Consider the following 12927-nt stretch of genomic DNA (forward strand, 5'->3'; position numbering starts at 1 on the left):
ACTTGCTCCCTCATATATTTCAGATTTAATTTCACCCTATGTTCCGGTCAAGAGCCTTCGCTCTGAAAATGCTGGTCTACTAGTGATCCCAAGAGCCAAGAAGAAATCCTCAGGTTCGAGAGCGTTCTCCATTTGGGCCCCGGTGCTGTGGAATGCTCTTCCCCCCCGAGATTCGATCTGCATCCTCAGTGGAAATGTTTAAATCTAAGCTTAAAACACACTTCTACTCTATAGCATATGAATAACCTATATTTTATGTTGATAATATGTGTATTATTTGCCCTCATGTAGGTTTTAGATAAGGGGATGATGTCATAATAGTCTGTAATAATATACCTGGAAGTACACAGTCGGCTCTACTGGATGGGTCCCACAGACTCGTTTTGATGTCCAAATGAAAGAAGAATGTTCAAGGTGTTGTTTTTTTTGTGACAATAGTTTATTCCCAAGCACGGCGGCGCAGTGGTTAGCGCGTGTGCGGCACAGTTCTGAGGTCGTGGGAACCTCCTGCGTGGGTTCAAATCCAGCTACCGGCCTTACTGTGCGGAGTTTGTATGTTCTCCCCGTGCTTGCGTGGGTTTCACTCCGGTTTCCTCCCACATTCCAAAGACATGCATTTCAGGTGAATTGGCCGGTCCAAATTGTCCCTAGGTATGACTGAGCGAGTAAGTTGTCTGTCCCCGTGTGCCCGGCGATTGGCTGGCAACCAGTTCAGAGTGTCCCCTGCCCACGGCCCAGAGATGGCTGGGATGGGCTACACTAAAACTACAACAAAGCACCCCGAGGGCATCCTGTAATCTGTTAATAAACAACAAAAGATACTGCTGGAAGTGTGAATTACCCTACGGGGATGAATAAAGTATCTATCTATCTATCTATAACACCCTGCAGATGAAACGAGTCCCAAAGATTGCATTTCTTGTACTATATCCCCTACACCCCGCCCTTTTCTAATGCGCATGGATCTTGTTTGTACATCAGTAAGCATTTGTAGCCCTAACTTAGCCCGTAAAGTTTGACGACAGCCAAACTAGAGCCTTGATCGTCATATCTCGGATGTCAATCACAATAATATTGAAGTAAACATACCCGTCGACACCCAACCACTATGGTTGCCACTACTTGGGTTCGCCGGATGTAGTCACGTGATTAGGAACGGTCAATATGCGTTTACTGGTCTACCTATGTCACCATTATTAGCAAACATGAAACTGGTCTTATTTCACATGTTCCCAGTTAAGATTGATTTTATATGTTTACATTGAAAACGTGTTTTACATAATAAACAGAAGAGTAATGTTGACATTTCCTGTCTTTTATTTATATTTTAGCTTATCGGAAAATGATACGATCCTTGACTTATCTGCATATCCAATCCCAACCGTAAGTTTTCTGATCCGTTCTGCCCCTTGTCATTGTCATTATTGGCATGCAAGTAAGCATGTTTCCCCTCAATGAGATCTATTAAATAGCTAACAATATTTTGACTTTTAATACAGGATATTATACCCCTTTTAAATATTGCCGATGTATTTCGTCATCATCTCTTGATTCATATGGCTATAAAATATTTAGTGAATCATTTACCTTGCTCATAATTACGATTTTTACCAACGCCAGAAACGTATGACCTGGAGCTACAACTTGTGGGAAACCGCTACGTTTGGGATCGTTGTATTTTAATCACCACGGAGACCTGGCGCAATCCGGGGATACCTGATGCTAGCCAGACACTCTCTAAATCGTTTTCTCACATTAAAAGGAGAAGTCCTTTCGAATTTGTTGCACTTATGAATAATGACAACAAAGACCATTCAAACGCAATTCGGTGTTCTGTGGGTTTTGCCCCTTTTTCTCTTCTTTTGGGGCTCCCTCATCCTATCTTGCCCTCCGAGGTGATTATTCAGGCCCACAAACATATGAACATTTTCCTAAAGATAAGGGTTGCTAAACATGTTTAATGTATCCCAGCAGAGTTGTGCGGAATCACCTGGTTCAAGATACAAATAGCTCAACAAATGACAACAAATAAAGCAGTGACACCAAAACACCAGCCAAGCGTGTCACCGTCACCCACCTGTTGTTCCCAGTGTTTTGTAAAACCGGTATTCTAAATGCAACTGCGGTGCCCTTGACTTTACTGGTTCCTGTGCAAAAACAGAAGGGCAAAAAAGTCAGACACAACGTCAGGATTTTGCTTAAATTGACTCAGCCCGAGGGCAGAATTGCTTCGATAAGTATATTTTGAAGTATAAAAATAAAACATAAACATTTGAATTGACAAGGTGACTTCAAAGAAAACCAGCCCAATGCAGATATGCTCTGACATCTACAAAATGATATGGCACGAAATTAGTTTATAAAATAATGCAAATCATTGCATTAACACTGTGAGGCAAATGTATTTGTTCCCATTATAACAGTGTCTGAAACTCGTGACAAAAAGTTAGCGGACACCAGGGCAGACAACTCTGAAAAGTTGCCTGCCCAGCCATAAAGTTGCCTGCCCCATTTTTCACAACTTGAAACACAATGAGACGACTCATCGCAAAAAAGCCCCAGTGTTGCAAAGTATTAAGGATAGATGATCAGAATATATAGCAGAACAACACTTTAAAATTAAGTTTATTATAAATCTACTTCTAACATTCATTGCATGTAGATGACATCGCTGTTTTTCATCTGCCATCAGTATGTACCTGTATTTACTCATCTTCATTCGTGCAATGTTTGCGTTGCGTCGTCTGCTACAAGTCACGTGAACTCCTCTTTCCACGATGCTTTTAATGTACGTTTGCCTTTTGTAGCGTCATAAATTTGTTAGCTTCTTTTGAATATTTCTCCTGGGGCTGAGGTTTTGGCCTGTTTCCTAACCACTTATCCATTTTTCTCGTGTTCTCTGGCGTCGAAATGATATGCAAATGAGCGACCTTATAACACTCCGGAAAGTCCAGAAGCACAAAGTTATTCGATGCAGGCTTCTGATCGGCTGCCAAGTATGTAAATTGCCAAACGAACCGAAATTCTGAAATTTTCAAACCGAACAAAGATTTAGAAATCGGAATAGAGCAAACGTTTTATTTGAAAAAAATATTTCGGTGATAATTAAGAGGAAAGTGGCAGCTTTTGTGTCCCTAAATTAGACAAACTATCAAACACACTGCTAAATATGAGCCGATTTTTGTTTCTTTCGCCAATGTGGAAGACCATAGACGTGAGTCACAAAGCTAGCACAGAGGCTTTGTGAAAGATTCCTACAATCCCACCTCTATGTCACAGCAAGGAACTTTAATTCACAAACTAGGGGCAATTTTTGACCCGTGAAGTTTTATTTTTGTACTCGTGTTGATGTCCAGTCTTCTGTTTGAAGCGAGTGGTGGCTTTCTCTTTTGTTTATTTATTTATTTATTTATTACCTAGTGGAAAACATATTTTGCCACCAAGATCCAGTATATTTGTTTCAAAACAAAACAAAAAGCCAACTTCAGGTAAAACAAACATCTATTGTATGTTGTTGAGCACAGGGTTTAAAACAACATTGAGTCATTTGGATTACCCGCTCTTTTACTTTTCAGTACTTTCTTTTTATGCGGAAAATTTGATGCAGACTCTGAACCAGGGCAACTGCATTAGTCGAGTATCAAGATGGTGACTCAACATGTAGTCTGCCAACATCTGTGTATACATTAACCTATCCCTTTGTCCAATGATGTTGCATGTTTCCTGTCTTACAACAATGGCAGGGGCTAATATTAGCAGCACTATTTCAGTGATCAAGCGAAAAAGGTGGAGCGTAAGGAATGATCGCACTTAGCTTTGTCGGCTGAAATGACCTCGCGCAGTACTTTTGTTACTCATAAAATAGCTTAAGTTTGAAAGACAACAACAATGGGTTGCATTTTGATAAAACCAAGCAAAAAAGAAGAAAAATCAACGTACCAGTTTAATAGCTACATACTCATTGGTGTAGAGATTTTTACCTGAGAAGAGAACAATGGATCCGCTTTACATTAAGTCACATTTGCATTTAAGGGTAACCCTTATTTTGAAAAGGCATTTATGTTTTTATGCATGTAACAACTTACCAAGCTTCAACTCCCCAAAGTTTCCACAGCCTATCTTCTTGCCAACACGAAAATTTGGGCCCACCATAAGAACCCCAGAGGAGCTGGAGGAGCCCGAAGGCCGCGACGAGTGGGCACTGCGACTTCCTTGGGAAACTTTGGTGCTCCTGACAGGCCGCTCGCCATATTTGTCCCTCTGCGGATCCATGGTGTGAGCAGCACGCTTCAACGAGGGCCCGGGGTGACTTGCACAATGGCCCCCTGGGCCGGGCCGACTGCAGCCACAGCCCGGGTCACCGGCAGTGCCTCGATGGCACACGTGCTTCTGTCCTCACTCTGGTCTCCACATCGGTCACCACACGGAAGAATGTCCGAACTCTGAAATGGAAAATGAAAAGGAAAAGATTTAATATTTAATGTTTTTCAATGCCTTTTATTGCATATTTTAGTGGTACCTCCTCTTGCAACCTAAAATTGTTGCAGGTGAGATATTCTCACACCCCATTCAAAGTGATAAAAACATATTTATGAAAAAGATTTTCCAAACAGTTATTTTTTAAATGTTCAGTTGGACCTGGTAAAGGATTTTATACGATTCACTACAGGTTAAATGTATTCAGTTTAATGCAATAAAGATATTCACCGACTGTGCTTTAGTTCAATGTACAATAAAAGGTCAGGGCAGGGCGTGTGGAAGATGTTTTGTCTATGACATTTCTGATAACAGGACGCCTGGGTGTGCTGACGCAGGACGACCAGAGATTGTTGGGCACAAAACAACTACCATGGCACGCCCATGGGAGGAGCCGACACGCTATCATGCGGGGAGAAGATAGCCAATAAGAGAAAGCTAAAGTTAGATGCAGATGACACATAGCCAATAGGATAATGGTAGGATGTCTTTGCTTTGTTTGTTAAAATGTAAAAATGATCCCAGGCAGCTTGAACGGGGGCCATCTCCTGTTTACACTTAGATCTGCCGTTGGGAATGATAAAAATCTGCCCCTGTGTGGTCCTTCCTGGTCATTTCTCTCGAGCACGCATAATTGTTGGATGATTGTAGGTCGTGTTTGGTTAATGGAGTCAGATAACTAATTCAAACAATTTGGTAAATGGTACATTATAATAGTTAAATCCCAACACTGGTATGCAACATTATATCCAGATTGCAAAGCAAATGCTAAAAATACAGCAATTCTACTTACCTGCATAGGAGTTTGTATAACAAGCATGACTTGTCACGTCTGTCATTTCGTGATTAATGTGTTTTAGTTGCCAGAATGAGACAACAGGAGCAACCAGCTTGGCCCAACATGTTTTTATACAGGCATTAAACAGTCCCTCCATTGCTGCTCTAAACTAGAGCTGCATAAGAGTTTTCATTGCTAAATTGTGTGTCTGGAAGTGCTTGTCATGTCTGCCTCACAGTCCTGAAATTAAAGGTTTGCATCTTGTACTTCAATGTTCAACCCTGTTTTTTTCCACTCTATGAGGAGAATTGCCCATTATTATGAGTGTAGGAGACTGCATGTATGTTGGGAGAAGTTCAAAATTTATCGCTATTACCTATGAGATAGTCTGGAGTTTGGGCCCCCGTTGCCCCAGATTACCGCTAAATGTATCAATATAAAGTAATGGGAATATTGGGCAAAAATGTTTTTTTAACAGACAATTGAATTAACCAAAAATGATCTATTAATCAAGTGATCAATCTGTAAATTGAATAACTGTTTTGATCCAGGTGTTCTAAAACAGAAAAATAATTCAAAATACCATTGAAGATTAAAAAAATGCATGATAATTTAGGTACTGGTTTGGCTCACATTGTGTCTAAAAACTTTAGAAATTGTCATTATTCGCAATAATCGATGGAGTCCAACGCCTGATAAAGACAGCGCAGTTCACAGACAGGGAACTGATGCGATAGGAGTGCGAGAATCCTAGCCAACTGTGACTATCAAGATTATCTCCCACCCACAACCTTGGTCAAAAGGGCCATGTTTGTGGGGAATATTATGTAAACAATTACATAAAAGCTGTCGACGCCAAGAGACATTGATGGAGGCTGGAGTGTTTCTATCAAGTGCGCGGATAAGCGCTGTGAACAGAACACATGCGCATTAATAAATAATGCCGTTTCGTCATCAAATAAAGAGCAAGCAATCGTTAAAACATAGTGTCACCTGCATGCAATTCAGAAAACCTCATGAGTTTGCTTGCAGCACAGCATGTTGTATTTTTTACTTGTTTATCAGTTATAGTATGGATTAATTGTTCTACCAAAACCAGCCAACGTTCAATCACACTAAAAGGTTGATAACGGTGTTGCAATTCCTGTGTTTGCCACAGAGCGGCCGCTGCAGATAAGTACCACGCGTTTGTGTGCACGCGTGTATGTGTGTGGGCTTCCGGATGACTCACGCTTAGTATTGCCTGCACAGTTCTCAGCATCAAATACAGCTCAGTATCTCTCAAGGGCATCCAATGGACTATTACTATTACATAAAAACCAGGAAGCCAACTGCGTGGCTCTGAAACGGGTTTACAGTAAAGACCTTTGGCAAGACGGGACTCTTCTTGTTGTGTAAACAAGCATTACTAAATACCTTAATCCAAAAAGAGGATTGCAGCTGGACTGGCAACAATGGCCAACCCACACATAGACAGTCTTAGTACAATGTATTGTTACAATGCAGTACAAAGTCGGATTCATCACAGATTACTGAATTGCCATGTCTGAATACTGTATGCAGCGATTTTGTTTGCAGGGTTGGTGCACCTTTTCATAGCCAAATTCAAGCACTTTCTAAGGACTTTCACAGACAATTCTCCAATTTTCCAGTACCATTAAAAGAAGAAATCCTGTTGTGAATCATGTTTTTTGCAGAGACACAAATAAATCCGCAATTAACATATGCAATTTTTTACTCTTGCCTGTGCATTTATCAAGTCATGTTTTTGGGATCTTAGTTGAATCACTAATATTTTTCAGGGATCTGTTAGTGTCTAAAATAACGTCTGCCCGGACGCCTGGGGCATGCATCTTTTACGTCGGGCGTACAACTTTTTCAAGAAAAAAAAAAAGCATAAGATTTTTTTCATATCAAACGTTTGCTTTATTCTGATTTTGAAGTCTTCGTTCGGTTTGGAAATTTCGGTTTGTTTAGCAATTTGCATACTCGGCAGCCAATCAGAAGCCTGCATCGAATAACTTCCTGCTTCCGGACTTTCCCTAGCCCTATAAAGTCGTGCATTTGCTTATCATTTTCCAAAGTAGACGCACAGAGAAAGCAAGAAAAAAATGGTAAGTGGTTAGGAATCAAGCAAAAACCTCGGTCCCTGAAGATTCAAAAGAAGCGAACAAAATATATGACGCTACAAAAACGTATATTAAAAAGAATCATGGAAAGAGGAGTTCATGTCGCTTGTAGCTGACGACGCAACACAAACATTGAATGAAGATGAGTAAATACAGGTACATACTGATGGCAGATGGAAAACAACGATGTCATATACATGCAATGAATGTTATAAGAAGATTTTTTATAAACGTAATTTTAAAGTGTTATTCTGTTATATATTCTGATTATCAATCCTTAATACTTTGCAACCATGTTTTTTTTTTTTGCGATGAGTCGTCTTATTGTGTTTCAAGTTGTGAAAAATGGGGCAGGCAACTCTATGGTTGGGCAGGCAAATGCCCTGGTGTCCGGTAACTTTTTGTCACGAGTTTCAGACACTGGATCTGTGTAAATATGTTTGAGATATATCTCTCCCCATATACAGTAGGTGTGGGGTAAAAATTTATTTAGCTCACTTGCAGGAAGTTCTATCAATTACAATTTACCACTGGGAACCGCTACATTCATTTTTTTCATGACCCACAATAAAGGTCCATAATTTGCGTATATTCCTTGCATTAATACCAGTTTCATAGTGCCTTGTTTAGATGCAGCATTCATCCGTCCTATTGGGCGCGACCCGCACGGGGCAATGACGCTTCATACGACAATGGCATACAAACTAATAACAGCTGCCGTAAATCACGAGGCAAGAAGAAATGCAAAGGCAAAGCAAAGCCGACAGAGAGCGGTGTCAGCCTTATTTTTAAGCAGACTTGTTGAGAAAAATGGCAAACATTTCAATCATTTACAAGCACTTCACCCAAAATTCAAGCACTTTTAAACCTTGAAAACAACATTAAAATGCAAGTATTTTGAAAGATTTCAAGCACCCGTACAAACCCTTTGTTTAAAAATGGACTCTACTGTCTTGGTATACATGGAATTAGGGTACACCGAGATTGCAGAGGCACCATGATGATCTAAAAAACATCCCAAAAATAAAATCTGAAAAAAATGCACCGAGAACCCATTTGAGATTAAGATAATCCAACTTGCATGTCCAAAGTCTGGCCTGGGGGCCAGATACGGCCTCTGATCAAATTTTTACTGGCCTGCGTCTGCGGTCATAAAATTAATAATATGTGGAATGCCTGTAATTTTGACCAAATTATTAAAATAAATTTGTACCAAATATTTTTTTTCCATTTCACCAGATGATGGCAGGAGCCCTTTGGCCACCTTGCCCGTAGCTTTCTGGGAGAAGTTTAGCCCACCCCATTTCCAACATGGCGACTGTAAATAAAAAAAGGAAAGGTGATCGTGAGAGCCGCTGCGTCCAGGGCAAATGGAAATTGGAGGATTTTTTTTAAACCAAAACAACTGTGTCTGCTTAATTTACCAAGAGACTGTGGCTGTTTTCAAAGATTATAATCTCAAGAGGCACTGCCAGTCGAATCATGCTAACCTAAGAATCATAACTGCAAAGCAACAGGAAGCCGTTTTAACATCACAGCAGCACTTTTTCAAGAGACCCTGCAAGTCAAATGAAAATGCTACAAAGGGGAGCTCTGAGGTTGCAAAGACGATCACCATGCAATGCAATCCTTTGGCGGAGGGTGAATTTAAAAAAAATAAAAATAAATTGGTGTGTTTTGGTCAATGAATCTCTGTAGTGTGTATTCCTTGTTGTGCTTTTTTTTAGCAATCGTTTTGAGTAGCACTAAACCATTAAGGGATATCTAGAGGTCAAGTAACCAACTGTCCCTTTAGTTAGTCAAATCTGTTAATTTAAACACATCTATCTATCTATCTTTCTATCTATCTACCTTGGTCATATCCCTCAAGAGGGGTGACCGACAGCAAGACACAAACATACAGTAACAAAGAAAATAAAAGGGAAAAAATAGCAAAAAAAAAAAAAAAAACACACAAGAATTTTTGGACCATGGCCAACCCAATTGCCCAAACACCCAAACAAGTTAGGCACCTCGGCACCCAAGTTGGTCATGCTTTCGTCCCTCCAGATGAAATGGGACACCAGAAAGCGGCAATGTCACTCGGGTCAGGGTGACACAACACACTCTTTTGTTCAACAGCAGGGCCCGACAGATTTCACTGGTTTACCCCTGCCGCATCATACGGGTGCCCAGCCCATCCTTAAGAACGCGTCCACAATCCCACTATCCTTTCACAACACCTCTCCACTCCTTTCTATCACCAACAAGAGCTCTAGCTTCCATTATATTTAGACCTCTTTCCTGCAGTGCATTTAAACACATACATGAAGAAATCAACCTGTCACAAGTCTTTTTTCCTCATTTTGAAACCTTTAGTTTATTCGTCCAAATCTGATGAAATCCTTTAAAAAAATGAAGTAAAGAAAGTTATTAACAAGCTAGTGTTCGGAAAAAAGGTTAACACTTTAGGCTGGTGTGACTAAATTGTCATGTAAATTGACTGAATAACAGGTAATAATAACACACAATAATCATAAAAATAATAAGCAGTTATATGATAATTGAAAATACCTATTTACGTTGTAGTACAACACCACAATAATATGAGTCATCAGAGCCGATTCAAAAAAAGCCACATTTCGATGACTGCAATATTTAAAATAACATTAAATATTGAGAGGGCCTAAAAAGCAAGTGTCTGTTTCTGCTCATACACTTTAACCAGGCAGACTTGGGCAGGCTAATGCAAACACACAGCTTTTCGTTAAAAGCAAATATTTCAAAGCATTTTACCTTTTGCAATGTTGACTGAAGAACACAACTAGATAAAAAGCTACATTATATGCTAGCTTTATAGCGCTAAAATATAAACCCCACAGAGGCGTCCGCATGCGGCTGGGACAAACTACCAGAAGTTACGTGAAATAGGAGTAATGGATGCCTCTATTAACAAAATCATTTGTCATCAAAATTGTGAGTTTCATCACTGGTCATTGAAAACTGAATGCTTGCAGTGGCATTTATAAGAATAACCCTTAGATGCATTACGGTTCACTTTTTGCGGTTTTGAAACTTAGTGGATTTTCATCGTGCATTGTGTTCTGCAACAGACAACACACAGCAAATGGTATCACGGGGGCAGGTCGCCGATTGGGTGGGCGTGACTGTGATAGGCTGGTGTATGCTGTCAGTCAAATGGTAAATGGTCTGCATTTATATAGCGCTTTTCAAGTCAATGCAGACCTCCCAAAGGGCTTTACAATGTGCTTCACATTTACCCATCCACACACACACAATCACACCATGCAGCACGGCAACAGCTAGAATTTTAGCAGCTCGTTACATAAAAAAAAAAAAATTGGGGGGGTACTCTGAGGAAAGTCAGAAGACCGCAAAGACTTGCTGATCCCCACCAGGTGCTCCGAGGATTGTTATCAGCTCCGGAATGAGACTGAGGTTGTGTCGAGAGAGAAAGCAATAGTGGGGGCCACTGCTCCGGCTATGTAACAAGCCATGCTATCTATGACAAAATCCCTGCCGATCCTGTATCTCACTAACGGCAGATCCATTACCCATAACACGGATAACCTGGAGCTACAACTCGTGGGAAACCGCTACATTCGTGCTGCTTGTATCTCTTGTAATCATCACAGAGACCTGGCTCATTCCCGGGATCTCCAATGCAAGCGTGCAGCTAGCCAGCCACTCTCTACATTGCTTTTTTACACTGAAATGAGAAGCCCTCTAATTTTGTTGTGCTATTGTATAATGGCAATAAAATACAATTAATTCAACTGGAACTCTCTGTTTTGTGTATTCATTTGTAGATGTGTAGTTTGTTTTTTGTTACAGTCGTATATATACTCCAGATATCCAATGAATAAATGTTTCTAATTTGCGAATTTTGACTATCGCGGGCGGGACTTTTTATTTTGAATTGTCGTTGATATCAACATTATGAAACATTTTATGCAAGGAGATTAGACATGGCACTCCAGGGTAAACATGCAATAAAGACTTTAAACATTAAAAAAGATAGACTGTCAGGATGAATAGAAAAGAAATATTTACAACATAGTGTTAGGAACTGGGCAACATTGTAATAATCCAATAGAAAATAGCGCATCATAACAATGGTTCAATGAAAATAAGCGCAATAACATTTGGCAGCACCAAAGAGACCGAAATAAATCCCAATTTTTATATTTTCACAGTTTCGAAAGAAAAAACTCAAAACAAGGGATTACTGTAGTTTAGATAGATCAATTTAGAAAAGTGTTTAAGTCATAGTGAAGGGATGGAATGTTGAAAAAAATGCTTCAGTAATGGATTTTTAATTTGTTAAATTCCAAAGATTCCCGCCCGTAATCCTAATTGGGATAAAAGCCAAAAAAGATTGATGAAAGGCCATCCAGAGGTGTCAAGGGCGGATCTAAAAGTTAAATATCCTTGCAAGAACACAATTACTTTTGTATGATAGGTCCGTTTTGGACAATTTTACAGGCCAGAGGCATCTTTGCTCTCAGGGGACTTTCTGGAGAAAAAAAAAATCTACATATTAACTGGGTTTTTTATTGATGTTCACCAAGTTTTGAGTACAATTACCCAATGCTAAATCTATTGTACCCTGGAAGGGGGATTACAATTTGTGAGAGCCCTTCCCAAGGTTTCTTATTTTCCTCACGCTGAGGTTTTTGAGTTTTTCCTTGCCAACATGTTGGTTTCAGATCAGGGGATGTGTCATTGTAATCTGCGCAGTCCTTTGAGACATTTTGCGGTTAAGGGCTATACCACAGGTGTCAAATAGGCGGCCCGCGGGCCAGATCAGGCCCGCTAAGGGATTGAATCCGGCCCACGAGACAATACTCAGAGAAGCGCAAGAGAAAAACAAGCTGCAGGTTGAAATATGTCAATTTGATGTTGCCAAAGCCAGGTGCTTCGCACAAAGACATTGTACTTGTATTTCTTTCTCTCTCTTGCTTTTCCACCCCTTTTCTCCCACTGTCTCTTTCACTCTCTGTGTTTCTCTTTCTCTTCTTTTGTTGCTCTTTGTCTCTTTCTCTCTCTGTGTCTTTTTAACTTCTTTTGCTCTAACTTCCTTTTGTCCTTTACTCTTTTCTCTTCCTACCCTTTGCACTCTCTTTTCTCTCCTTCTGTCTTTCTAGTTCTCTTTGGATTTATTTCTTCCTCTCCCTTTCTTTTCCCCCCTCTCTCACGACTTTTTATCTATTTTGTTTCTCACGATCTCTCCCTCTCTCTGTCCCGCCCTCTCTCCTTTCCCCTCCCTCTTATTTCTTTATCTCTTTTTCTTTCTCTTTAATCTACTAGTCCGGCCCCCGACAGAATGTTTGTTCTATCGTGTGGCCCCTTAGTTTAAATGAGTGACACCTCTGGGTTATACGAAAAAAATGGGATTTGACTCCCTTTAATAAAAAACAGGCAATTGAATTTGAAATCGATGGCCTTTGAATAAGTGTTAAATTGCAATGAGTGTAAAAAGAAATACTGCAGCCCAATCTAGTTGTATTTATGTAAAACATAGTAGGGACTGTCTGTTCTGTA

At 40.1% G+C, this 12927-nt stretch overlaps 1 protein-coding gene across 4 annotated transcripts in view; it reads right to left on the reverse strand.

Moving 5' to 3' along the window:
* csnk1g1 (casein kinase 1, gamma 1) overlaps positions 1 to 12927 on the reverse strand; it is a 37147-nt gene that overhangs the window by 20829 nt on the left and 3391 nt on the right. For all 4 annotated transcript variants that reach the window (XM_088333548.1, XM_088333550.1, XM_088333549.1 and 1 more), the window contains exons 2-4: positions 4086 to 4442; positions 3940 to 3980; positions 2078 to 2147 (exon numbers count right to left, since the gene is read on the reverse strand). In XM_088333548.1, the coding sequence (XP_088189674.1) occupies positions 2078 to 2147; positions 3940 to 3980; positions 4086 to 4272 (298 nt within the window). In that variant the 5' untranslated portion in view covers positions 4273 to 4442. The remainder of the gene's footprint in view (positions 1 to 2077; positions 2148 to 3939; positions 3981 to 4085; positions 4443 to 12927) is intronic.

The sequence above is a fragment of the Urocampus carinirostris genome, chromosome 4, assembly GCF_059441175.1.
Source record: "Urocampus carinirostris isolate Australia breed hairy pipefish chromosome 4, RoL_Ucar_1.0, whole genome shotgun sequence".
NCBI classification, from domain to species: Eukaryota; Metazoa; Chordata; class Actinopteri; order Syngnathiformes; family Syngnathidae; genus Urocampus; species Urocampus carinirostris.